We start from the raw sequence: 24,262 nt of genomic DNA, 5'->3' as shown, positions 1-24,262 counted from the left end.
TAGGCCTACTGTCCGAATTCACTCACTTGTTTTCATCCACTCCTTTAAGTAAACTGTATTAGTGCACTAACGTAGGGAATAGTGAATGAGGGTTTAGGGGGCGACACCCTATCCTGTTTTTAAATCGGGCAATTCCACCATCAAGTTTAATAGTTGAAGAACCCCATTCAAAGTCATGTTACTGGGAAGCCCATGCCATGTGCACATGGTAAAATTATGTCTCAGAATTGTTGAACCACTATAAAAGTGTTAATTTCTATGACACCCCTATATTCTTAATTATTTCTATGTCACACCATAGGAAACATTTCAGTAAAAAATATTACAAAAAAACTGTGAAAGATTTGACAAAGTGACCCTTTATATTTTCTCAAACATCAGACTTCACAATACATAATAATATGCATTTTTTCTTCAAAATTGGTGTTTTACCAAAAAAACCTTATTGCTTATTTGTCAACTACCCAAATGTATATTGTATAGTTATTATAGCTATGGACTGTGATGGACTCAAGTGGCTCATGCCAGCGGCGAGCTACAGATAGTCGCTGGCAGGCGGAGGTAATGTAAACAGTAGGTGGCGGTAACGCACAGTAGTGTAGTTTTCATCCACTGTGTAAAAAATCAAAGAAGAAGAAAAAAGGATAGGAAGGAAGTCATATGTTTTGCAGTTGACGGTACAACCAGTGTGTGGTCGTGACAGGTGTGGGAACTGTTTATTTTGCGAGGATGAATTGTGCTGAGAAGCTTTTGTTTTGAGACGAAAGACCTCGAGCTGCCATGCTGCTACAACACACACACTGGAGGTGGGAGGCAACCGTCTTTAAAAATACAATGAGATATTAAAAAGTGGCAGGTCGTGTTATTTTCCCTCAAGTTGCTTTAAAACACGATTGAATTACATCGTGTATTAAGAAGTTTTGCTGGTCTATGCTAGTTTAAGGTGTTGTCACTGGCTGCTAGGCTTGTCTTCAGTTGTTCTAGATGGTCTCCCTGCCTGACTTGGGCTGAAAAGTTCCCAAAAACCCGTCTGAGTAGGCCGGGAGAGCAGCTAAGACTAGTTTAAGATGTGTTAGTTTCAGCCTTTTGCATGCAGTCTTTTTGCTGAACGTCAGAAAACAAGATTGTTTTGTCATGCAAGCTATCAGAAACGTATCCTGAAAGACAAAGATCTGTCATCGTTTCTCTTCCCACAGTTTTCACATTGGATGTACTGATTAGCCACACTGAGAAATGTCCTTTAGGCTTTCAAGAGGACCGCCAGAAGGGAGCAGAATGCAAGATCAGGATCTTATGAAAATGTCATAATGTGACAGACTTCCTACATGGTGCAGGTGGTTATTGTGTCAGTGTTAAGATGCCACGACTAGAAGAGGTAGCTAATGTTGTCCTCAGGGTGCCCAGTATCTTGGTGTTGGACATGCTGTATAAATGTGACATTGACAGCTTCACGGATCATCTCAAAGCGAGGACGGAAGACATGCTCTTCAAGTACAAATATGTAATCTGGAACATATTTTACTTGGGTAAATATTATGTGATCATCATGAGTCAACATTACTTTGTAGTATTATCTCAATATGCAATATATTTCATTGTTGTTGGGTCTGTCCTGCAGGTCACATCGTGAGCGCCGTGGTGCTGCTGTTGCCACTTGGACATATTATCCAGCTCTACCTGCATGTTCTCTGTGCCCTGCTTCTTTACATGGGTCATCAGATTGTCAGGTGAAAATATGAGCGTAATTTTGGTCATTGCACATTTTTAAAGTTATTTGTTTGAAGATTTTATAAGGGTTTTGTTTTGTTAACAGAGATTATGTAAGAGGTGAAGCTCAGTATGGCTATGATGGTGCACTCTTTCTGGACTCGCCAGCATTGAACCGTTTTGTGACTGCACTCACCAGTAAGTTACGAGTATAACAACCCTTACTGTGACACTTAAAGGGTTAGTTCACCCAAAAATGAAAATTCTGTCATTAATTACTTACCCTCATGTCGTTCGACACCCGTAAGACCTCCGTTCATTTTCGGAACACAAATGAAGATATTTTAGTTGAAATCCGATGGCTCAGAAAGGCCTCCATTGGCACAATGCACTGTACACTCTCAAGAAAGACCCATAAAAGGTACTAAAGACGTTGTTAGAAAGTCCTTTATAAAGCGACGAGAATAGTTTTTGTGCGCAAAAAAACTTTGAAGCGTTATGAATCAGCGAGGCGAATCATGATTCGGATCGCGTGTCAAACCTCCAAACTGCTGAAATCATTCGACTTTGGCGATTCAAACCACTGAATCAACTCGCTGATTCATAACGCTTCGAAGCTTCATGATGCATTGTTTTTAAATCGGTCATCACTATATATGTCGTTATTTAGGTTTTTTTGCGCACTAAAACTATTCTCGTCGCTTTATAAAGTTATTGTAGAACCACTGTAGTGAGATGGACTTTGTAACGACGTCTTTAGTACCTTTTATGGGTCTTGAGAGTGTACAGTGTATTGTGCCAATGGAGGCGTTTCTGAGCCATCAGATTTAAACTAAAATATCTTCATTTGTGTTCCGAAGATGAACGGAGATCTTACGGGTGTCGAACGACATGAGGGTAAGTAATTAATGACAGAATTTTAATTTTTGGGTGAAGTAACCCTTTAAGCTACTCTTGAATATGTATTCTTTCAAATGCACTAGATTACAAAATGTAATGATACAGTGGGCCCCCAAAAAGTTTGGACAATTAAGGTATACTTATAAATGTCTGAATTGTATTGCATTAAATACACAATAACAGAGTAGCATCTGCAAACAAATTATGCTAGATCCCTTCTCAAAATAATTTTAAAAATATTTTTTAATATTTCATGGCTGAATGAAGTCAGTAAATAAACATATTCCACAAAACCGGCAATTGTTGGTAAGACTTGTTTTTGTTTTCATTTTGAACAGTTTCTCTATTACTTCATATGAAGCCTTGAAACATGACAACCTTTATTTTGTGAAATGTTTTGATTGAAAAGTGTGTTTGTGCTATGTGTAATGTAATATGTAAAAACACATTTTTGTTTTTTCGATTTATCAGCATTTATTATATATGTATATAAAATATAAACATATGTGTATGTACTTACATATCATGCATGCATTTAAAGAATGTGAACTTGTGCTACGTTTCCTTAAAGATGTGACGTAAGTGCTTAAGAAACAGTGCACAATAAATTTCTATTGTATTTTTGTATGGTTTGTGCAATTACACAGTTACCTTTGAAATATTTGTGCTTGTAAGTATTGATTATGACTCTTTTACTGTATGTGTCTGTGTGATCACCTGCAGGTCAGATAATAATCAGTACGCTGTGTGCATTCCTCATGCGGACTCGACGTGTGTGGCTGTTCTCAGCACACTTGCTCCCTCTTCTGGCACGTATGGTTTCTGTCCCTCTGGGCTGGCTCCTCACACTCTCCTCTGTGTCCATGATGATCACAGGGGTTGAGGTTGTTGTCTTTCTCCTCGCCAACCTCTTTGTGCCATACAGACTGGCCAGAGCCACTTACAGAGAAATAATGGAAATAGAGGTAAAACACTAACACTCCTGCATCTCTGCACATACAACATCTCGGTTCTTCTTTTCTCAAACTCTGTTGTTTCTGTAGGTGACTGAGTTATACAGACTGATGGCAGTCGGAGTGTCTCTTTGGCATGGCTTTGCTGTGCCTGTATTGTTTAGTGTCTTCTGGTTTGTTCTGTTCGGAGTGCAACTTATCACTAATTTTGGCAGTATTGCTACTGTCCAACAGGGGCCGCTCCTCTACCTCCTGACCAGGTAAACGACCGTGCGCTCAATCTGCCATAATGCAATGTGAATTGAATCTGAAGTGTATGTGTTTTACAGTGTATCCGAATGCTGTGCTAGCCCATACTCCCTGCTTGGCCTAACGTTTGTGGTGTCTTATACGGCTCTGGGAATCCTGAGTCTCTGTAAGTTCTACCTTGGAGGATTCAACGCTCTCCAGAACCATAATGTCATGCACAGGTAAGAGAATATAGTGTACATTTATTGTGTGCATGTTTGCTCAATTCAAATGTTTGTTTTTATATATTGTAGGGGTGTGACAGAGGGGGTGACTCTGCTGCTGCTGGCGTTGCAGACTGGGTTGTTGGACATGGCAGCTCTACAGCGCTGCTTTCTGCTCTTCATCATCCTCTTCATCGTTCTCACATCTACTCTGCAAAGCATGAGTGAGATCACAGAGCCTGTTGTGTTGGGGCTCGGAGCCAGTAGAAACAGGTATGTCAATCCATTAACAACCTAAACAAATGAGAGTATTAATGACAGATTGGAGGTATGACAGTATAAACCTTGATACATGCAAGAACATTTTATGCAATATCATATAAATGCGTTTGTGAAATTTGTTCAAATGTGGCTCTTTACTAGCCTGACAAGCCAGACCCACATCAAGATGTTGGGTCTGGGAACACACCATTGGCAGGGCTCAATCCGAGGGGCGGTATAAACGGTTGTCTTTTAATTCCTTCTGCACGCAATAGGATAGCTCTACAACCAACCAGAGCAACGAAGAAGGTTAAAGCGGAGCTAGTTGATAGATTAAACTTTCGCCGTATCCGGTCGGCAAAACTCCGAACACATCTTCCTTTTTTAAGAATGACCTCAATGCCGTTCTTTGTTCTTTTCTCAAAGAAAAGCTGAACTCCAAGTCTTCGGCCAAAGCCGATTTGAAAGACTGGTGTTCGCCAGCTTCTTTGTTTACAAGTAGCACGCAGAACCGCCGCAACTCTGCCGTCATTATGTTAAGCCCGCCCACCGACTCTATACACGATGTGATTGGCCAGGCCAGAGTTTGGTTTCTCCAGCTCGCAAGCCAACGGAGAGTTGCTAGACACCCTGGCTGGAAATTAGATTTGCTGCCGCTAGGGTGCGTCTAGATTTCTAGGCTAGCTCTTTACAGTTGTTATATAATAATAAATGACGGTTTTTGCACTGATTCTAGACTTATTTATGAATGAATAAATGTATCTATATTCCTTTTGGGTTGCATCCATGAAGTTAAAAAAAATCTGATAATGAATTTAATTCACTGGATTATCAAAATAAACTTTGTTATACATTGTGAGTGGTGAAATATTACTACAATGAATTTTTAGCAGCCATTACTCCAGTTCACGTGATCTTCAGAATTGATTGTAATATGCTTATTTGATGCTCAAAAAACACCAAATGTTTTATCAATGTTGAGTGATTTTGCTGCCTAATATTTTTTTGTAGAAACAGTAATACATTTGATAAATAGAAAGTACAGCATTTATTTGAAATAGAAATCTTTTGCAACCTTATAAATGTCAGTTACTTTACAGTCACTCACGTTTAATCAATTTGGTGCATCTTTGGGGATCGGATTTCCAGAAAAAATTACTGTAATGTCATATACACCGTTACTGTGATTTAAAAATTATTTTCCAATATTATACTGTATGTTACTTATTGATTGATTAATTGTTTGAGTTCTTTTGGGTGTCTGTTTAATCTAAGAGTTTAACATAGTTTTTTTGTGATTTCAGTTTTTTTAATGCTTGATCAAATCCAAATCGTACAATATGATCTTTCTCTCTCCACAGGAGTGTGTGGAAGCACTTGCGTGGTTTATCTATGTGTGGGTTTCTGCTGCTGTTTCCAGGATTCATGGCCTATAAGATCTCACAGTTTTTCAACATGGATTTCTGGCTGCTGATTTTAGTCTCTAGCTGCATGCTTACATCACTGCAGGTATGCTCTGTGAACTTGTGATACAAATGAAATAATTAATTTCATTTTATCATCATTTTATTTGAGTTAAATCCCAGCATGCTGTGCTTTTATAGTGATCTTTTATATGTCTCTTAGGTGACAGGCACTCTGCTGATCTACAGCCTGTTCATGGTGGAGGTGTGGCGCGGTGCAGCCCTGGCTGGTTTGGATGAGATTGTTTATTACATCAACGGAGTGTGTCGAGTACTAGAGTTTGCGGTGGCTGTGTGTGTGGTGGCATACGGGGCGTGGGAGTCACTGTGGGGAGAGTGGAGCTGGATGGGAGCGTCGGTCATTATCATCCACTCCTACTGCAATGTGTGGCTACGTGCCCAGGCTGGCTGGAAAAGCTTCTTGCTTAGACAGGAAGCAGCTCGAAAAATCAATGTATTGCCACGGGCCAGCACAGAACAGCTACAGGATCACAATGACGTCTGTGCCATCTGCTTCCAGGTCAGAACAAGCACAAAGTGCAGAGGTTCTGTGTGTAAACGTTAGTGTAGCATCAATTTTTGTTCTCATGGTTGACTTACAACGTATTCAGATGTGCTAGGAGAAGTTGTGAGAATAGAAATCCTCTATTGAGGATAGCGACAATATGCATCATGTATAGTTTAGACATTTTATTTAACACCAAATATGGTAAAAATAAAATGCGCTATTTAATAATAAAATACAATATTTAAAACGTTTTAAATGTACAGTGAGGAAAATAAATATTTGAACACCCTGCTATTTTGCAAGTTCTCCCACTTAGAAATCATGGAGGGGTCTGAAATTGTCATCGTAGGTGCATGTCCACTGTGAGAGGCATAATCTAAAAAAAAAAAAATTCACAATGTATGATTTTAACTATTTATTTGTATGATACAGCTGCAAATAAGTATTTGAACACCTGAGAAAATCAATGTTAATATTTGGTACAGTAGCCTTTGTTTGCAATTATAGAGGTCAAACGTTTCCTGTAGTTTTTCACCAGGTTTGCACACACTGCAGGAGGGATTTTGGCCCACTCCTCCACACAGATCTTCTCTAGATCAGTCAGATTTCTGGCCTGTCGCTGAGAAACACGGAGTTTGAGCTCCCTCCAAAGATTCTCTATTGGGTTTAGGTCTGGAGACTGGCTAGGCCACGCCAGAACCTTGAAATGCTTCTTACAGAGCCACTCCTTGGTTATCCTGGCTGTGTGCTTCGGGTCATTGTCATGTTGGAAGACCCAGCCTCGACCCATCTTCAATGCTCTAACTGAGGGAAGGAGGTTGTTCCCCAAAATCTCGCAATACATGGCCCGGTCCTCTCCTTAATACAGTGCAGTCGCCCTGTCCCATGTGCAGAAAAACACCCCCAAAGCATGATGCTACCACCCCCATGCTTCACAGTAGGGATGGTGTTCTTGGGATGGTACTCATCATCATTCTTCTTCCTCCAAACACGTTTAGTGGAATTATGACCAAAAAGTTATATTTTGGTCTCATCTGACCACATGACTTTCTCCCATGACTCCTCTCGATCATACAAATGGTCATTGGCAAACTTAAGACGGGCCTGGACATGTGCTTGTTTAAGCAGGGGAACCTTCCGTGCCATGCATGATTTCAAACCATGACGTCTTAGTGTATTACCAACAGTAACCTTGGAAATGATGGTCCCAGCTCTTTTCAGGTCATTGACCAGCTCCTCCCGTGTAGTTCTGGGCTGATTTCTCACCTTTCTTAGGATCATTGAGACCCCACGAGGTGATATCTTGCATGGAGCCCCAGTTCGAGGAAGATTGACAGTCATGTTTAGCTTCTTCCATTTTCTAATGATTGCTCCAACAGTGGAACTTTTTTCACCAAGCTGCTTGGCAATTTCCCCGTAGCCCTTTCCAGCCTTGTGGAGGTGTACAATTTTGTCTCTAGTGTCTTTGGACAGCTCTTTGGTCTTGGCCATGTTAGTAGTTGGATTCTTACTGATTGTATGGGGTGGTATGTGTCTTTATGCAGCTAACGACCTCAAACAGGTGCATCTAATTTAGGATAATAAATGGAGTGGAGGTGGACATTTTAAAGGCAGACTAACAGGTCTTTGAGGGTCAGAATTCTAGCTGATAGACAGGTGTTCAAATACTTTTATTTGCAGCTGTATCATACAAATAAATAGTTAAAAAATCATACATTGTGATTTCTGGATTTTTTTTTTTTAGATTATGTCTCTCACAGTGGACATGCACCTACGATGACAATTTCAGACCCCTCCATGATTTCTAAGTGGGAAAACTTGCAAAATAGCAGGGTGTTCAAATACTTATTTTCCTCACTGTATGTATTCAGGAACAATACAAGCACGGGTTTAACATAATGCGGCAGAATCATGAATATTCCTATTCCAGTGTCACCATTGACCTGTGCTTGGGGTAGAAGGACCAAATCTAAGCCCATTCAAGTTCATTCCTGATATAATACCAAATTTGCATTTTAATGAATAGTACTTTTAAGTGCACCTATTATTCTATTTTAAAGTTCCTCATTTTGTTTTGTAGGTCACCTGTAATAGGTTTACATGCAACCAAGGTCAAGAAACACTTAAATGTTCTCATAATATACATTGGAGCATCGCCTCTTTTCTCACAGTGTCTGAAACAGATTGATCAAGGATTCGGTCTCTTTAAAACCCCTGCTTTCAAAAGCCAGAGATGCATTTTGGTTGATCGGATTACAAGTGGACAACGCTAAATACAGGTGTAAACAGGGTCTAAAACGTTTTGAGCTTGTCCACTTTAGACCACTTCCAGAGGTAGTTGAAAAAGCTTTAGTAGTGTAGACTCATGTGGTCGAATGTGTTTAAACAGCCACAGAAGAACACTCTCCGCCTACTGACCAAACGCATAAACGTTATTGGAAGCGCACTAGTTTTTAAACTTTGATGTAACATTTTGTTTGAAGACAAAAAACATACCAAGCACAATGTTCTCTTACCATTCCTGATTTTGAACACGCATTTACAGCGTTCTCTGTCAAATATCAGTTCTATCAGAGCAGAAACAAAAGCTGCTGCTCTCCGTATGTTTTTCTGTTGTCTCCGGTCACGTTCATATGTAAATTTTGTGAGCTTTTCATCCATTAGCTTGAAAGATCTGAAAAAGCCCATACCTTTACCCGCTCATAGACCCTCCCCTCGAAGAAATCAGGACAGAAGTGGTTGAAAGGGGACAAAAGAGACATGTTAAAACACCCGGTGTAAATGTGAATGTGTCTCCCTCGTCTACTTGTGATCCGATCTACCTAAACACATCTTAATACCAGGTGTAAAAAGGGCCTAAGAGCCTACTTTGCTCGGATTGGTCAGATGGCCCAGTCTGTTGTGATTGTTCTACCACTTACAAACGAAACGAAACACCCATTTACTATATCTGTATTTCAGCTCCGGAAGCTTCCTCCATGCTTGTAAACACAGTGATATGAACAGTTAACATGGCGTTGTTGTCTGCAGACAGCCAATAAAGACCATTTTTGTTACAAACCCAAGTAGGTTCGAGCAGGAAGTAAGACTGGAATTACTGACAACTCGTTTCAGGCCGTTCAGAATCGCGTCTTTCTGTTGGGAGACAATAACTCCATTTGTTGTGCACTCCATTTTAACTCTATTTTGGCTCTGTTCAAAGTAAGAGATCAGTATCATGTATGAAACTGAATTGTGACAAGTGTATTGTTACATCCCTAGTTTTTATACTTTTAAGGTAACATAAATGATAACATTATAGGATCCTAGGCAAGATCTTCTAAGAAGTAATCAAATGAAACTTTGCATCACAATGATGATCAAATCTATTTTAACTTATTTTTTCCTTACCTGCAGGACATGACATCAGCAGTGATAACATACTGTGGTCATTTCTTCCATGGCAACTGTTTGAGAAAGTGGCTTTATGTGCAAGAGACATGCCCCATGTGCCATGCCTCCATCAAACCCTCCTCGGCCAATCCGACGACTACGGCAGGTGAAGCCCAGCCAACACACCAAAACCCACCTCCATCAGAGCAACACCCTCGTCCTGAGTCCCATGAGGAGGAGGAGGAGGAGCAGGAGGAGGAGGAGGAGCAGGGATCACATGGAGATGATGTTTGCTCTCCAGAGAGGAACTGTGATAGGTCTAACAGGAAGAACTCTAACTTCGAGAGGAATTTTAGCACAGAGAGTCTCCAACACTTGCAGTGTGGTGCAAATGGTGATTCCCAAAGCGTGGCAGATCCTGTACCAAGCTGCTCATCAGATGGGGATTCTAAAGTGGCTTCGCAGGAGCTAAGGGAAGCGGACTGAAACATAAGCTCAGCCAGAGAAGCATAAACAGAGAAACTGCCATTGCATCAAGACAGTCTGACAGTGGCAGAAATCATCTTCGGTAGGAAAGCTCAAAGCAAGTGGTATCTAACAAAGGAAGCGATAACAGAAGAGGGTTACAAATAACTGTCAGAAATGCAGGAAAAGACTGCAGGTATACGATTTACTCAGAAGACGTCCTGATGATTGTGTGCTAGGACTGATCCTATTACAGCACCTCAACAGTGTTAGTTTATAGATACCAAATGATATTCATTTTGAAAAATCTTTTCTTGACATTTGTTAAGACGTAATGTTGGATGATTTGGTGATGATTGTCCATCAGGGGAAGACATGAGAGATATTGCACACACACAAGCAAATTCACGTTGGCGGGTAACTAAGTTTTTTATGTGTTGTTTGGGCATCTAAAGGACTTTTCTGATTGAGTTATTTCAGAAACGGATTATGATACATCGGTGAATATCAATCTTAGTGATGCAGAACTGTTAATATCGGTGCCTCTGACTTTTCTGAATCGCTCAATTGTGTTTTTATTTGAACTGAAATTATGTGGTTGTATTGAAGGTGTCCAAGTCATGGTGACTATTCTCTCACTTACAATATGGTTTATGGATGAGTTCTGCCATAATGAATGGATAATAGACCATCAATGAAGTTGTGTGTGCACAAAGTGAAGATCGTTGTTAACAGGGAGATTCCAGTTGAGACTACGTTTAACAGAGCAGAGAATAAAGATGAAACACTTATACAATCACACTGATTAAAACGTTGTTTTCGTTTAAAACCAGTCAGTGTGATTTGGAGACCGTTCTGTCAAGTTTTGTGTTTCTTCAATTGCCTTAATGGTGTATGATAATTAAAACAACTGAAGTCATTGTTGGCTGTTTTCTTGGTGGATTTTTTAAAGAACTCACAATGACTTGCAGACTCCTGAGTTCATATCATATTGCATTGCCGCCTTTTATGGAAGCTTATTTCTGCTACAGAATAAAAAATTAAAATCCTCGCAATTTAAACTTTAAAACTTGCAATAACTACTTTATATCTCACATGTTTGAGAAATCATGTCAAATTAGTGAGTTACGAGAAATAAAGTCAGAAGTGTGAGATAAAAAGTCGCAATTACCTTTTTAATTTTTATTTTGTGGTGAAAATGAGCATCAGTATTCTTTACATTTCACAATATTTGGAATAATTTATCAACCAGGCAAAGATGGTGTCAATGCTAAGGTCCATTAGGGCCCATCATGAGGGAAATCCATTTCACCGACACTTTGATAAATGCCAATTGAGTTTTTGTCTACTTTGTAATTGAACTTATACGTGCCCAGTATGTTGCAATTACACACAAATCCTGGTGTTTAAAATCTGGGAATATGTTATTTTTTGTGTATATTCATCCTTGTAATACTATACTTTCTTTGTACCTTGAGGTAGCATGTGATTACAGTGAATATGGTGTTCGCTGAATACCAGTACATCACCAAAAAAAAATCCCACAGCGCAGTGGTTCTTGCGCGCAGCGCAAAGCCTCAAGATGATTTAAAACGAGCATTAAAAAGCCAGAACAACTAAAAATCAAGACATTCCTTATTGTAATTTTACATTTCTTAATATAAATTATTTTAATTCACCCCCTCAAAACCTGGCTGAGCCTAATTAAATTGTAAATTAATCATAAAATCGTAAAACTACATGGACATTTTTATAATGAATATAATTTGTTTATAGTTATGCCTAGCTAAAATATTTAATGTGGTAGAAATTGTAGTTTTTTGAGTAAAATGTATTTTTGAAAAATCCTTATCCTTAATCCTTATCCAGTTAATCAAGAACAAAAGGTTGAGATCAAAATGTTATGGGTGACCGTAGTGGTCTCCCTTCATCCCAAATGACCACAGGTCTTTCATGACATCAAATATACAATGCATATCATTTGATACCACAATTGTAATTTAAGTATTTTTTCTCCAAGGCTCAATGGTGAAGTCACTTCCCTTTCTCAAATTTCCTATCTAGACCTCAACCATACCGCATTGTCTAGGTTCAACTGTACCAGGACCATTATCTTTACATTTCATGTAGTCCAAAAGAAATCTTTCATTTCCAAGGAATAACATAACAATTGTCATTGTCTTAATAATGATTTATAAATATATATATAATTTTTTTTTATTTTATTTATACCATTTCAACGTTGCTAAGGTTGTCATCCAGCGCTCACGGTGGCGCTCGGCTCATTATTGCTCTTTGATTCGCCATTTAATCCGCACGATTAGAAGAAGGAGCTAGAAGTGGCTAACAACAAGCTCACGGACATCTTGTCAGAAAGAGAAGTGTACACACATCAGCACTACAGTCACCGACAGGGATCAGGGCCTGTCTGTATTCACACGTTTGATTGCCATATCATTTTTAGACGTTGAATGTAAGCTTTATTTTTGACATCCTGACATTTTTAATGTTAGTTTTTATCTAGGCAGCTGGCTAGCTCTCAGGTTAGCTCACATATTGAGAAAGAGAGCGAGATTTAGGGCGCTAGTTATTCAGGAGCCACTACACCCTGTGGGAAGATGGCGCTTAAACGAATCCAAAAGGTAAGTGGGACATTATGTCGAGTGTAAATATATATGCCAGACATATTATGAACCAGGGAATCGTTAATTATTTTAGTCATCTAGCAGCGTGTTGGCGTATTGCTTACAAAGCGAGTGTGTGCCTATTCTTAATACAAGCGACGAACGAGTTGTTGGTATGTGTATTAATAAGAATATCAAACCTGTCGTTTTATTTATTCTTTTTTAATGCCATTATCAGGGAGTGAATACATGGCTTGACAGCTACAAATTATTCACCGAAGACCGTCTCGATGCCATACGTCGTATTATAAAATATTTAATTAGTAGTATTAGTTGACAAATCTTTCACAATATCGATATTTAAACTAATAATAATGGTTATTAAAATGATTACTGGAGCGTTGGCGCTTTGTCTAGTGATGTGGATATTAAATTCTTACCAGTTAGTCTTATGAAAGGAAACGAAACAAAAACTAAACGTGTCTGTAAATCTGGTCTTGATTATTTTTTCATATGACAATATCTAAAAGTTTTGACGTCAAGTTTTGACGTCATGTCTCCTTTACACTACCCCTTTTTAGTTGACCTTTAGGGACTGCAAGGTTTCATTCGGGATCCTAAACAGTTTTGTATCCACATTATGAAGTAAACCTATCAAACGATACATTTTCCCGTGTTTCAGTGTGTTGGGAAATTCAAACCTGCCCGTAGTTGTGCAATTGAAAAGCTCTAGAATGATGACAGTTTGCCCCCCCCCTGTCATGAAATACCCTCAGGTGTCTTCCCACCCAACAGACATGTTGAAATAAAAATAAACGTAGTGCTCTTAAAGTGGGTAGCGCAGACGGACATGCCTGTGGGCTCGTTCAGGTTGTGTTCCAGCTCTTCTCCCTCATGACCCCTCTCTAGAACTATAAATACACTGTGCTGCTAAACATTCAATCTGCTGGTTTCATCTTGCTGTCACTATAGTGATAAAAGAGGCCAGTGCCATTATTGACCCTTCGTTTTTGAGAGTCTGCATCTTTTCAGTAGTTCTGCATGCTTGTGTTTCATGTTTCAGTATTTTCAACTCATTCTGACTCTTCCCTGTAGGAATTGACTGATTTGGCACGTGATCCACCTGCACAGTGTTCAGCAGGTCCAGTGGGGGATGATGGTGAGATCCCAGACTTTACATATATTGTGGTGTTTAGGGGTGTAACGATACACTCATGTCACGATTCGATACTGAACTTACAATACAATACTATTGCAATATTTTAAGCCAAAATAAATAAGTTTTTTTTAATTATTATTTTTATTAAACATTTTGTTACCAGGACACACAAATATTCCCCCATTGCATGATTATACATTATATTCAAAAAGTAGTTTAATGTAGTAATGTCACTGAAATTACATGAACTTAGATTTTTTCCTCACACCGTACACGTGCTTTCAATGCAGGCATAAGTTGGATATCTTATACAGACAAGCTGCGCACACACAGACTCTCCCAGTGCTCGCTATGTCCCGCCTCTGCCACTATTAAAGGTGCAGTGTGTAATATTTATGAGGATCTATTGACAAAAATGCAGTATAATATACATAACTATGTTTTCAGTGGTGTATAAAGATCTTCCATAATGAATGTTATGTTTTAATTACCTTAGAATGAGCCATTTCTATCTACATAGACCACGGGTCCCCTTAAAGTCGCCATTTAGCGCCACCATGTTTCTACAGTAGCCCTAAACGGACAAACTGCTCTACAGAGCGCTAGCTACTCTCTGCTGTCTCAGGCGACGACATCTTTGTCTTGTGTTGGCCACCGTAGCTTCTCTATGTGCTTCGAAAGGGAGGGGTGGGCAGTTGCAATTCGCAACCTTGCCGCTAGATGCCACTAAAATTTACGGAGTGCACCTTTAATGCACTATACATATAAGAATACATCTAAATAGCTTTGGATAATCATGCAATCAATAACAGTTGTAGTTGCAAGAAATCATGTCAAAATGACTATTTCCAAACTGTAAATGGTTAACTTAGTTCATCCAAAAATGTAAATTCTGCATTTTCTCGCTGTTGTTCTGTTTCTAACTGTATGTTGTTTTCTCGCTCCACGCAAGCATTTGAACGTGCTTGTTTACTACAGTATGCACATTGTTGTAAATCTGTTCATCATATAAAACCATCATGTCATGATGCCTTTATGACATTTTTGGGGATTTTTTAAGTTTTGGAGGAATTGACCTTTGAATGGAGGAACAGAAATCTCTTAGGTTTCACTAAACCCCAGCTCAGAGCTTAACTCCACCCACTGGCAATTTTTGAAAAATGCTGGAAAAGTGGGCAGAGCCCAGCGGAGACAGAGGGGACGGACTGAGCGGAGGGCGTGAGTGGCTGTGACGGATTGATTGACAGCTGTCTGAGTCGCAAATATGGAGAATGACTGGAATGATGCCAGTAGCTTTGCAACAGAGCGGTAGGGCTGGGTATCGATTCAGATGTTTCGAGTTGAAGCTCTCAAATCGATTCGATTCTCGATTTGAATTTCGATTCTCGATTCAATTTCGATTCTTGATTCAACTCAATGAATATAGATATAATACAAATACTATATTTATAAAAAAGAACAGTGAACAAGTTTACAAGTGGGTAATTAAAAAGAAATTAAGAGCCACAAACCTGTATCTTAAACTCTTTTTATTTTAGGTTCATTAGGTACATTAAAACAGAACCCATCTCTAAATTTCAAATGCATACAATTATGTTAAAGGGGCTATATGCAACTTTTTCCCCAAAATAAACGTAACAATAGCCTTTTTATTTTACCATTTATGACTCAAACATCTCCTGATGAACATACTGACACCTTGTCCGCTCACAGTGGGTGCACCTATAAGCATGTATCCTATTTTTCCTATTTTCTGTCGGGTCGGATTTTTCTCGCGCTGTCTGCTGATGTGACGTCACCGCTGCGAGAGCGAGCAGAAAATAAGAGCAGTTCTGTTTTTTGGCCACAGGTGTCAGTCGCGAGTTTAAATTTCAGAAAAACGCATATAGCCCCTTTAAATACAATAACATTTTGTTTTTATGGATATTTTTATATATTTATTCTAAAACATAAAAAGGATATTGAATGATTTTCAGCTATTTTCATTAATGGACAAGCTTTTCTTGCGATTTAGCCGACTGTCATTCAGACTGTCCGTTTTTATGGAGGCTTTTTCCTCCAGGGGCGTCTGTGCTTTGATTCGTGCTCCGGATGGTGCATTTTATTTCGTCACTATCTCTGTTATTTGTGTGCCTTCCTTACAGGTGATTGCCGTTCGATTTTATTTTTGAGACAAGCATATATGCGATTACCGGGCAGGATCGACTGGAAACCCCCGGGACGGAGAACCGTGATGCGCTGGCTTGCTTATAGTGATCGGGGGACCTTTGTGAGGCACCATTTAAGCACTGAATGAAGGAATGACAGGCGAGCCTCTTGCTCCTTTGTAACATCATGCAAGGCCAATAAGAGGGTGACATCTAGTGGAGAAGACTAGTAATTAGATTTACGTTAATTTTATGTTAAATTTTTACTAAATAAATATGGGGAAAAAAATAGATTCTTGGCCTTTGAGAATCGATTTTGAATCGACCACATTTAAAAAAACGATGAATCGAAAAATCTATTTTTTGCCCAGCCCTACAGAGCGGTCATTCTCCCCCACCTTCACCTGAAGTGGAGGAGGGTGAATTGTCTGTAGAAACAGACCCAGAGCCTTATCAATGCGAGCCGCTGGCTCAAACTGCGTTAACTCCCGATGCCGACGATGCTAGTAAAGCAGCAGCGCAAGAGAACTGATCTAATCTATGAACATTCAAATCCTTATACTGAATGCCACTAAAAATAGATCAGATATCTGATATACATACTATGGACCAATAAGTTCAGACCTAATAGCCTATTATAAACAGATTTCCTCAAATAAAAGACTATATATGCCAGCACGTTACGGTATTGTTCGTTACCGTGGCAACCACTTGCGTGTCAGGGTTTGAAAGTGCGTCTCATGTATGAAACTTATCTGTACACATGACGGGCGGCAATAATATCGCAAGAAAATCCTGACGTATACTGACAACTGCATTATTTAACCGCATTTTCTTCGTTACAATGTTAGAGCAAGTGTCAAGTAAGTCTCATTCATGATGTTTTAACTTCATGTAACATTGGAGTTCATACTGGAGTGAAGCCTTTCTCATAATGTGATTGGGGAAAACATTTCTGAGGGGGTCATGAGCTCGTGCCAGGGGCGTGGGTAGTGAGCCGTTGGAAGAACCATCCTATATCACGATGACCCACAACGTCCAATAGGAAAATTCAACTGCAGTAGACACCGTTCAACCTTAAGAGGGCAGACAGTTTTACACCATATATTATAGAATTACAACTTTATACCCAAATGTCAAAACATTTACTGGAATCAATGAACAGCATTAATAAAGCCCCAGTCTTGCAGATCATTAATTAAAAAAAGTTGGTTTAGGGTTTAGTTACCCTTTAATTTGTGTTTGGAATTTTGGAAGAACACAAATCTCATGGGTTTGAAACAACATGAGGGTGGGTATATGATAACAGAATACAATTTTTTTTGGTGAATTATACCTTATAAATACAGTAAGTCTAGTCTTGGATAAAACTAACTCTATATCGCAAATCATTTAATTTACATGATACCTATCGTCACATTTTTATATCACGATATCTTGACATAACGATGTATCGTTACACCCCAGCGGTGTTTATGGCTGTATGTATTTACTGTAAACTGATGCAGTACATGCGATTTCGCCTGCAGTGTTCCACTGGCAGGCAACAATCATGGGGCCGGTGAGTACAATAAAAACATGGCTGTAGAAACATGTTACTAAATGGCATAATACTGACACTAAATGTACACTACCGTTCAAAGGTTTGGGGTTTTGTAAGATTTTTTTGTTTGTGATGTTTTTGAATGTCTCCTATCCTCACAAATCCCCAGTTATTTGATAAAGAATACAGTAAAAAAAAAAAAAAGAAAATTGCGAAATAACAATAGTAAATATTTTTCAATTTGATTATATTTTTAAATGTAATTTATTCCTATGATAGCAAGTCTGAATTTTCAGCATCCTTACTCTGATTTGGTGCTCTAGAAACTTTGAAAACGGTTGTTCTGCTTAATATTTTAGTGTAAACCATGATACATTTGTATTCAGGATTCTTTGATGAGTAGAAAGTTCAAAAGAACAGCATTTAGTTCAAATAGTCTTTTGGATCTTTAAAATGGCTTCACTGTCACTTTTTATCAATTTAATGCCCTGTGTTTTCTGTGGAAACAAAAGAACCATACTGACCCCAAACTTTTGAACACAATTGTAATTTTTCTCCCTTTTTTTTTTATACAAATACAGAATGAAAGTCCATATCAGGGTGGTGTTTTTTTCCTAACCATACACTTCCCAACAGATTACCCCTTTAAACCACCAAAGGTGAGAACTTTGGTTAAAACAATTTTTTTGTATTTATTTTTTTAAATCTTCCCTTGTGTGTTTGTTTGTAGGTGTGTATAACGTTGTCTTTTGTTTTGTTTTTATGTTAGGTTGCTTTTACTACAAGAATCTACCATCCTAACATTAACAGTAATGGCAGCATTTGTCTGGACATCCTCAGGTCCCAGTGGTCACCTGCACTTACTATTTCTAAAGGTACACGCACAATAATAGGTGTTGTTTTATTAGAAAAAGCACACACTCGCTTAAAAAATGTGAGGGAAGATTTGGTAAAAGAAACGAGATGTCAAGCAGTGTAACGCATGGAAAAAAAATCAGGTGAATAGATCGCAAAGCCTTCATTTGTGTTGTAATATTCATGCAAAACCAAATTTGTGTAGAAAAAAATATGTTTTGGGTGGTTGTCAAGTTGACCGGCACAGCTCTAGACCAGTTAGTCCTAATACTTTCAAACAGGCCTATTACAGATTGTACATAAGGTAGCTCCGGTCAACTAATTTGATTGGACAAGCAACATGATATTTTGTATAATTGAGTTTCCAGTGCTGTTTGTCGACGATGTTGTGTATGTTGTCACATATTGTACTAATGTGTCCTCTCTGTAGTTCTCCTGTCCATCTGCTCACTCTTATGTGACCCCAATCCAGACGACCCTCTTGTGCCAGAGATTGCCAGAATCTATAAAACAGACACAGAGAAGTAAGTACAGACAGAAGCACACACGTATTTTTACATGCATGCGTGCCGAACACACATCTGATATGTTGTTTTTAAATTGTACATTTGCTGTTTTTAAATATTTTTAAAATTTTGTTAACATATTTTAAATTGTTTTATAATTTTTTTTACTGTTTATTTATCTCCCATCTCCGATTATTTCATTTGAACTGAAAACTGATTTTTCAATCTAGCGTGAGTCTCATTCATTTTTTTTGCAAGACTATAAAGCACCACATTCTTGATAAGTGAAAGAGAATTATTTATTTACTAGACAAGCTAATTGTGGTTATTTTAAATCTGATTAAAAAAATGCAGTCAGCACTAAATAGAATCAGGCGACCTTGCAACACAGATTACAGCAATTTATCACAGATAATATCAGCGTCAAACATTCATTCAACAACATTTTGCAGTTGTAAAAAATATGTACAAGAAAAAGGGGCACCTTTTTTCTGAAGTGATGTGGTTGTGGGCATAATTTTAACACACTAGGTCTATTTTAAAAGTCCTTGAACAGTTTGACAAAAGGCATGTCAATTAAATAGAAGTGGATAGACCTTTCCTTTTCTAACACGCCATGCTCTATCAGGTATAATAGAATGGCAAAGGAATGGACAGAGAAATATGCCATGCTGTAGGTGAAGGGCAACTCTGCACTGTGAACATTAGAGGTACTGTAGAGCGAGTGAAGCACTGCAAACTGTTGCTTCCGGTGTGATGCAGCATGAGCGTGTGGCTACAGCAGGTGTGCATCACTAATACATGCTATCACGTCTCTTCTGAAATGACTGAAAAATGCACAGGAAAGTCAGATTTGCTTTTATCTTTCTCAAATGCAGCAGTGTCTTCTGATTTGTTAGGGTTTATTCAGCCCTGCATTAAACCTTACTGTAAGCATGGCTTTTAATCAGCCATAAAGTCTTACAGGAGCATGATGTTTTTGTTAGGTACTCAAAACAATGGTAAAAAAGAGCTGTAAATTGGAGTGGCTGAGCATTTTTGGTTTGTGTGAGCTAGTTGTAGCACTGCATGAGAAGCATCAGAATGTAGTGTATAGAATATAGTATACAATAAACTATAAGCTTCTGAAAAATAATTTTGTTGTTAATGGAAATGGGTAAGTGAAAATAAACTGAAATACGTCATTATTAAAGGTGCAGTAAGTGATTTCTGAGAAATGCTAAATTTAAATCAACACCAAAACAAAATGTTTGCCAATATTTGTTCCCTGTGTGTGCTGAGAAACAATTGTGTTTGTACTAGGGCTGTCAAAATTAATGTGTTGAAGCTGCTCTCTTTCATTAATGTTAATAAAACAACAAACGACAGAAAAAATCACTGCTCTTGACTGAATAACTTTTGTAGCTTTAATAAGGATTAATCTATATTCAATTTATAATTTGTGCAGTGTTTGATTATTACATTTCTGTATATTTACCTGTTATACCTACCTGAAAATCTTAAAGCACTGTTTACAAGGTTTCATGGGTCAAAAACAATTAAAGCAATAACTTTTTTGCACATTTTATCAGGGCAGGTCCTGAACCGCCCCAACTGGGCCAGTACCAAAAAAAACACTTAGCGTAGAGCCCTTATATATTAAAGGCACAGCTAAATGTGCCATTTATTACAATGGGTTTAAGATTGTTTTTAAGTTCAGTTAAATTAAAAGTTGTTATTTTTTTAAAAGCCTATTAAATGTTAAAATTGGTGGCTTTCAATTATACTGTAATGTTGAATGGGGGGGGGGGGGGTTAATTGCGATTAATTACAGAAAAATTGTGAGATTAATAAAAAAATACTAAATCGATTGATTGATTGACAGCACTAGTTTCTTCATAGTCCTGGCTGTGTAAATGGTAGGGCGGAAAACCAAGAGAATCGAACCGATCCACGGAGCACCAAAACACTTTTGAATTCAATCACCAATAGAAGGGGCATATCCACTCATGAGAGAGTGATCAAGTGGTACCTTTGCAGAAAGACTGTAAAAAGAGAGATTGGAGACGGCTGAGATATTACCAAAGAGGAATTGGTCAGAGGAATATACTTGGAAGAAGGGCTAGGATCAGGCAAGAGCTAGGACCGGCATTAAAGGGTTAGTTCACCCAAAAATGAAAATTCTGTCATTAATTACTTACCCTCATGTCGTTCGACACCCGTCAGACCTCCGTTCATCTTCGGAACAGAAATTAAGATATTTTAGTTGAAATCTGATGCCTCTGAAAGTCCTCCATTGGCTCAATGGTACTCTACACTAGAGCCCTGCGCGGGACTGTTTTCTTCATCCCGCTCCCACCCGCACCCGCCGAATTTCTGACCATTACCGCCCGCTCCCGCAACGTATGTGTTACACTCCCGCCCGCTCCCGCAATATGTATGTCCACTCCCGCCCGCACCCGCAAAACTCTGAGAATTTATTCCCGCACAATAATAGAGATGCATTGATTTTGTGTCTTTTCCCGTCCCGCAGGGAAAAAAAACACATATTTGTATTGATATTATTAAAGAGATTCATGGGGTTGTTTGTTTCGTTTCCCTGGCCTGCATGTAAAAAAAAAAACAAAGACAAATACATTCAAATATAATTTCGTTTTTATCAAAAACTTTGCACATAAAAATAGACTGCTTTGCAAAACAGAAAACAGAAAAACAGATTGAGAAACAAAAAACAGATCCCAAATTCGTCGGTCAGTTCCGACATACGTCGAACGTGACCGACTGAAAGGAAACCTGAGAAAACATGCTTCAACAGAACGTAATGTGAACACAAAATAGCAAACGGACATTTAGAAACAATCAATTTCCACTCACTAAACTTCTATGTATTGTTTGTCAAAAACACCAAACAACTTGACCTGCAGGGAGTGCTGAGCGTTTTTGGTGAGGTATGATCAAGTAGCTATGTATTTGCCAGCTGCGCAATATGTGGATACATATAACGTTATACCACATGATTTTGCCTACCAAAACAATTGAGAAACTTCTCCAAATGTCAGACTTTCCTTGCCTTGCTTTTGTGCTGTAAATACCTCGTTTGAGGTTCTTTTCTACATCATCTATTGACATCTTCTCCATCATGTCGTTAGGCAACCTCCCTATCCCGCCGATTCCCGCTGTGTTTTTTTTAGCCGCCCATTCCCGCCCGCAGCAAAATTCAAACCGCCCGCTCCCGCGAGATTTGCGTTGGGTCCCGCGGGACCCGGCGGGACTCAATCCCAATGCAGCCCTCTACTCTACACTCTCAAGACCCTTAAAAGGTACTGAAGACGTCGTTACAAAGTCCATCTCACTACAGTGGTTCTAAAATAACTTTATGAATCGGCGACAATAGTTTTTGTGCGCAAAAAAACCCTAAATAACGACTTGCATAGTGATGACGATTTCAAAACAAAGCATCATGAAGCTTCGAAGCGTTATGAATCACTAAGTCGATTCAGCGGTTTGAATCGCCAAATTTCAGCAGTTTGGCGGTTTGACACGTGATCCGAATCATCATTCGGCTCAGTGATTCATAACGCTTCAAAGCTTCATGATGCTTTGTTTTGAAATCGTCATCACTATGTAAGTCGTTATTTTGGGTTTTTTTGCGCACAAAAACTATTGTCGCCGATTCATAAAGTTATTTTAGAACCACTGTAGTGAGATGGACTTTGTAACGACGTCTTTAGTACCTTTTAAGGGTCTTGGGAGTGAACCGTGCATTGTGCCAATGGAGGCCTTTCAGAGCCATCAGATTTCAACTAAAATATCTTCATTTCTGTTCCGAAAATGAACGGAGGTCTTACGGGTGTCGAACGACATGAGGGTAAGTAATGACAGAATTTTCATTTTTGGGTGAACTAACCCTTTAATATTGGAAAAGCTTTCCAGTGCTGGAGAGACGTTAGAGAGCGGGAAGGCCTGAAACGGACACAGAGGTTGTTTTGTTTCTTTTCGATACGTGAATAACATTGGGTTTGCTATGTTTCACAGAACCAAGAAATGCTGCTGTTGTCGTTGAATCGCATCTGATTCATCCACACTTGCACGAGCTGTCTGATACGCCAGCTTTGTTCTGTGTTGCGTAGTGTGTTCGTTACTTTGGGTGTCGACAGTGTTTCTAAAGAAATTGCTTACTGCACCTTTTTAAAGGAGCAATTACAGGCTTACTGGAGTCATCAGAAAACTGCATTTTGGAAGCAATGGCTGCATGAAGGATCACTGGATTTCCAATGCTTAATGTTTTTCTGTCCTCTTTGCAGATACAACAGAATAGCGCGGGAATGGACTCAGAAATATGCCATGTGATGTTGGCTGGACACATTAACAAACTGTTTGTTCTCTCATGTTTTGGACACTGTTGCAAGACCATATTTCTCCATCTGTCTCTTATGGAGGCATAACCCCAGTTTTATGCTCAAACAGGAATGCAGGCCTGCTTCTGGCCTTTCCACACTACAAAGTCTTGAGATGGACCTCCTCAGTCTGACGGAAGCTCATCCACTCTCAGCTCTGCCTATCTTTGATCTCTACCAATCAACTTGTCTCACTTCACAACACGTCATGCCTGTATGACCACAGTGTATTCTCTCTGAGCCGCTCAGAGAGAGAATGTCTTTAGGTTGTTCTGCTTTTTTTGGGGCCTTACTCCTGGAGTGCATGCAATCACAGGAGAAAAGGTCAGATGTTGTACGTCAGTAGGAGATTGGGACCGATTCCTATATTGTGCTTGATTGTAAAGATTTGCAACATTCGGATCAGCTCTTGGCCCAACCTTTCACAGCTGTGACACTGAAATACAACTCACTCGATTGGCTTAAATATCTATTTAAAGTCCCGCTACTTTTTCCCTTCAATAAAGATGCATAACTCATTATACTATGTGGTTCTGTGTTTCTGTTAAACTTTTCACTATCTGTATTTTTAATTAAAGGGATAGTTCACCTAAAAATGAATTCTGTCATCATTTACTGACCCTCATGTTGTTCCAAACCTGTATGAGTTTCTTTATTCTGCTGAACACAAAATAAGATATTTTGAAGAATGTTTGAACAACTTAAGGGTGAGTAAATGATGACAGAATTTTCATTTTTGGGTGAACTATCCCTTTAATGTTGATTAGCGGTGTTTTAATGTGGAAAGTTGCTATGGTTTATCACATGAAATTACCATTTGAGGAGCCTAAGTCATTCAGAATTAAAATCAACTGCTGATTTAGTGTTTTTGATAAGGTTTGGTATGGACGAATATATGGACCAAGTAATGAAAAAATATTTTTGCAAGCCTGTGATATAATTGAGAAATTTTCTTTTTTAAATGTTCTTTT

The 24,262-nt window shown here is 38.8% G+C and overlaps 2 protein-coding genes across 5 annotated transcripts; both read left to right on the top strand.

Annotated features, from left to right (window-relative positions):
• Positions 1-626: 626 nt before the first annotated feature.
• Positions 627-11,507, top strand: LOC307142273 (RING finger protein 145). Its single transcript, XM_079842974.1, has 11 exons — positions 627-806; positions 1,197-1,526; positions 1,619-1,727; positions 1,814-1,905; positions 3,331-3,572; positions 3,651-3,820; positions 3,890-4,030; positions 4,103-4,285; positions 5,635-5,782; positions 5,900-6,256; positions 9,641-11,507. Exons 2-11 carry the CDS (start codon positions 1,358-1,360, stop codon positions 10,100-10,102), a joined length of 2,073 nt encoding a protein of 690 aa, XP_079699100.1. The 5' UTR covers positions 627-806; positions 1,197-1,357; the 3' UTR covers positions 10,103-11,507.
• Positions 11,508-12,397: 890 nt separating this feature from the next.
• On the top strand, positions 12,398-23,814 carry ube2d3 (ubiquitin-conjugating enzyme E2D 3). 4 transcript variants are annotated; one of them, XR_013818385.1, is made up of 9 exons: positions 12,398-12,723; positions 13,801-13,864; positions 17,541-17,572; positions 18,136-18,213; positions 18,324-18,429; positions 18,840-18,933; positions 19,544-19,625; positions 23,199-23,269; positions 23,362-23,814. XR_013818385.1 is itself a non-coding variant. In XM_079842158.1 (8 exons), exons 1-7 carry the CDS (start codon positions 12,700-12,702, stop codon positions 23,242-23,244), a joined length of 444 nt encoding a protein of 147 aa, XP_079698284.1. In that variant the 5' UTR covers positions 12,404-12,699; the 3' UTR covers positions 23,245-23,269; positions 23,362-23,814. The 4 variants fall into 4 exon arrangements, 3 of the variants coding, with proteins under 3 accessions (XP_079698284.1, XP_079698282.1, XP_079698283.1); XM_079842158.1 differs by lacking the exon at positions 19,544-19,625 and having other exon boundaries at positions 12,404-12,723; XM_079842156.1 differs by having other exon boundaries at positions 12,404-12,723; positions 23,199-23,814.
• The last annotated feature ends 448 nt before the right edge of the window (positions 23,815-24,262 follow it).

This window comes from Gobio gobio (genome assembly GCF_949357685.1).
Source record: "Gobio gobio genome assembly, chromosome: 18".
In the NCBI taxonomy this organism is placed as follows: Eukaryota; Metazoa; Chordata; class Actinopteri; order Cypriniformes; family Gobionidae; genus Gobio; species Gobio gobio.
The sequence above is the reverse complement of the archived record's forward strand: the minus strand, read 5'-3'. Positions and strand labels throughout refer to the sequence as shown.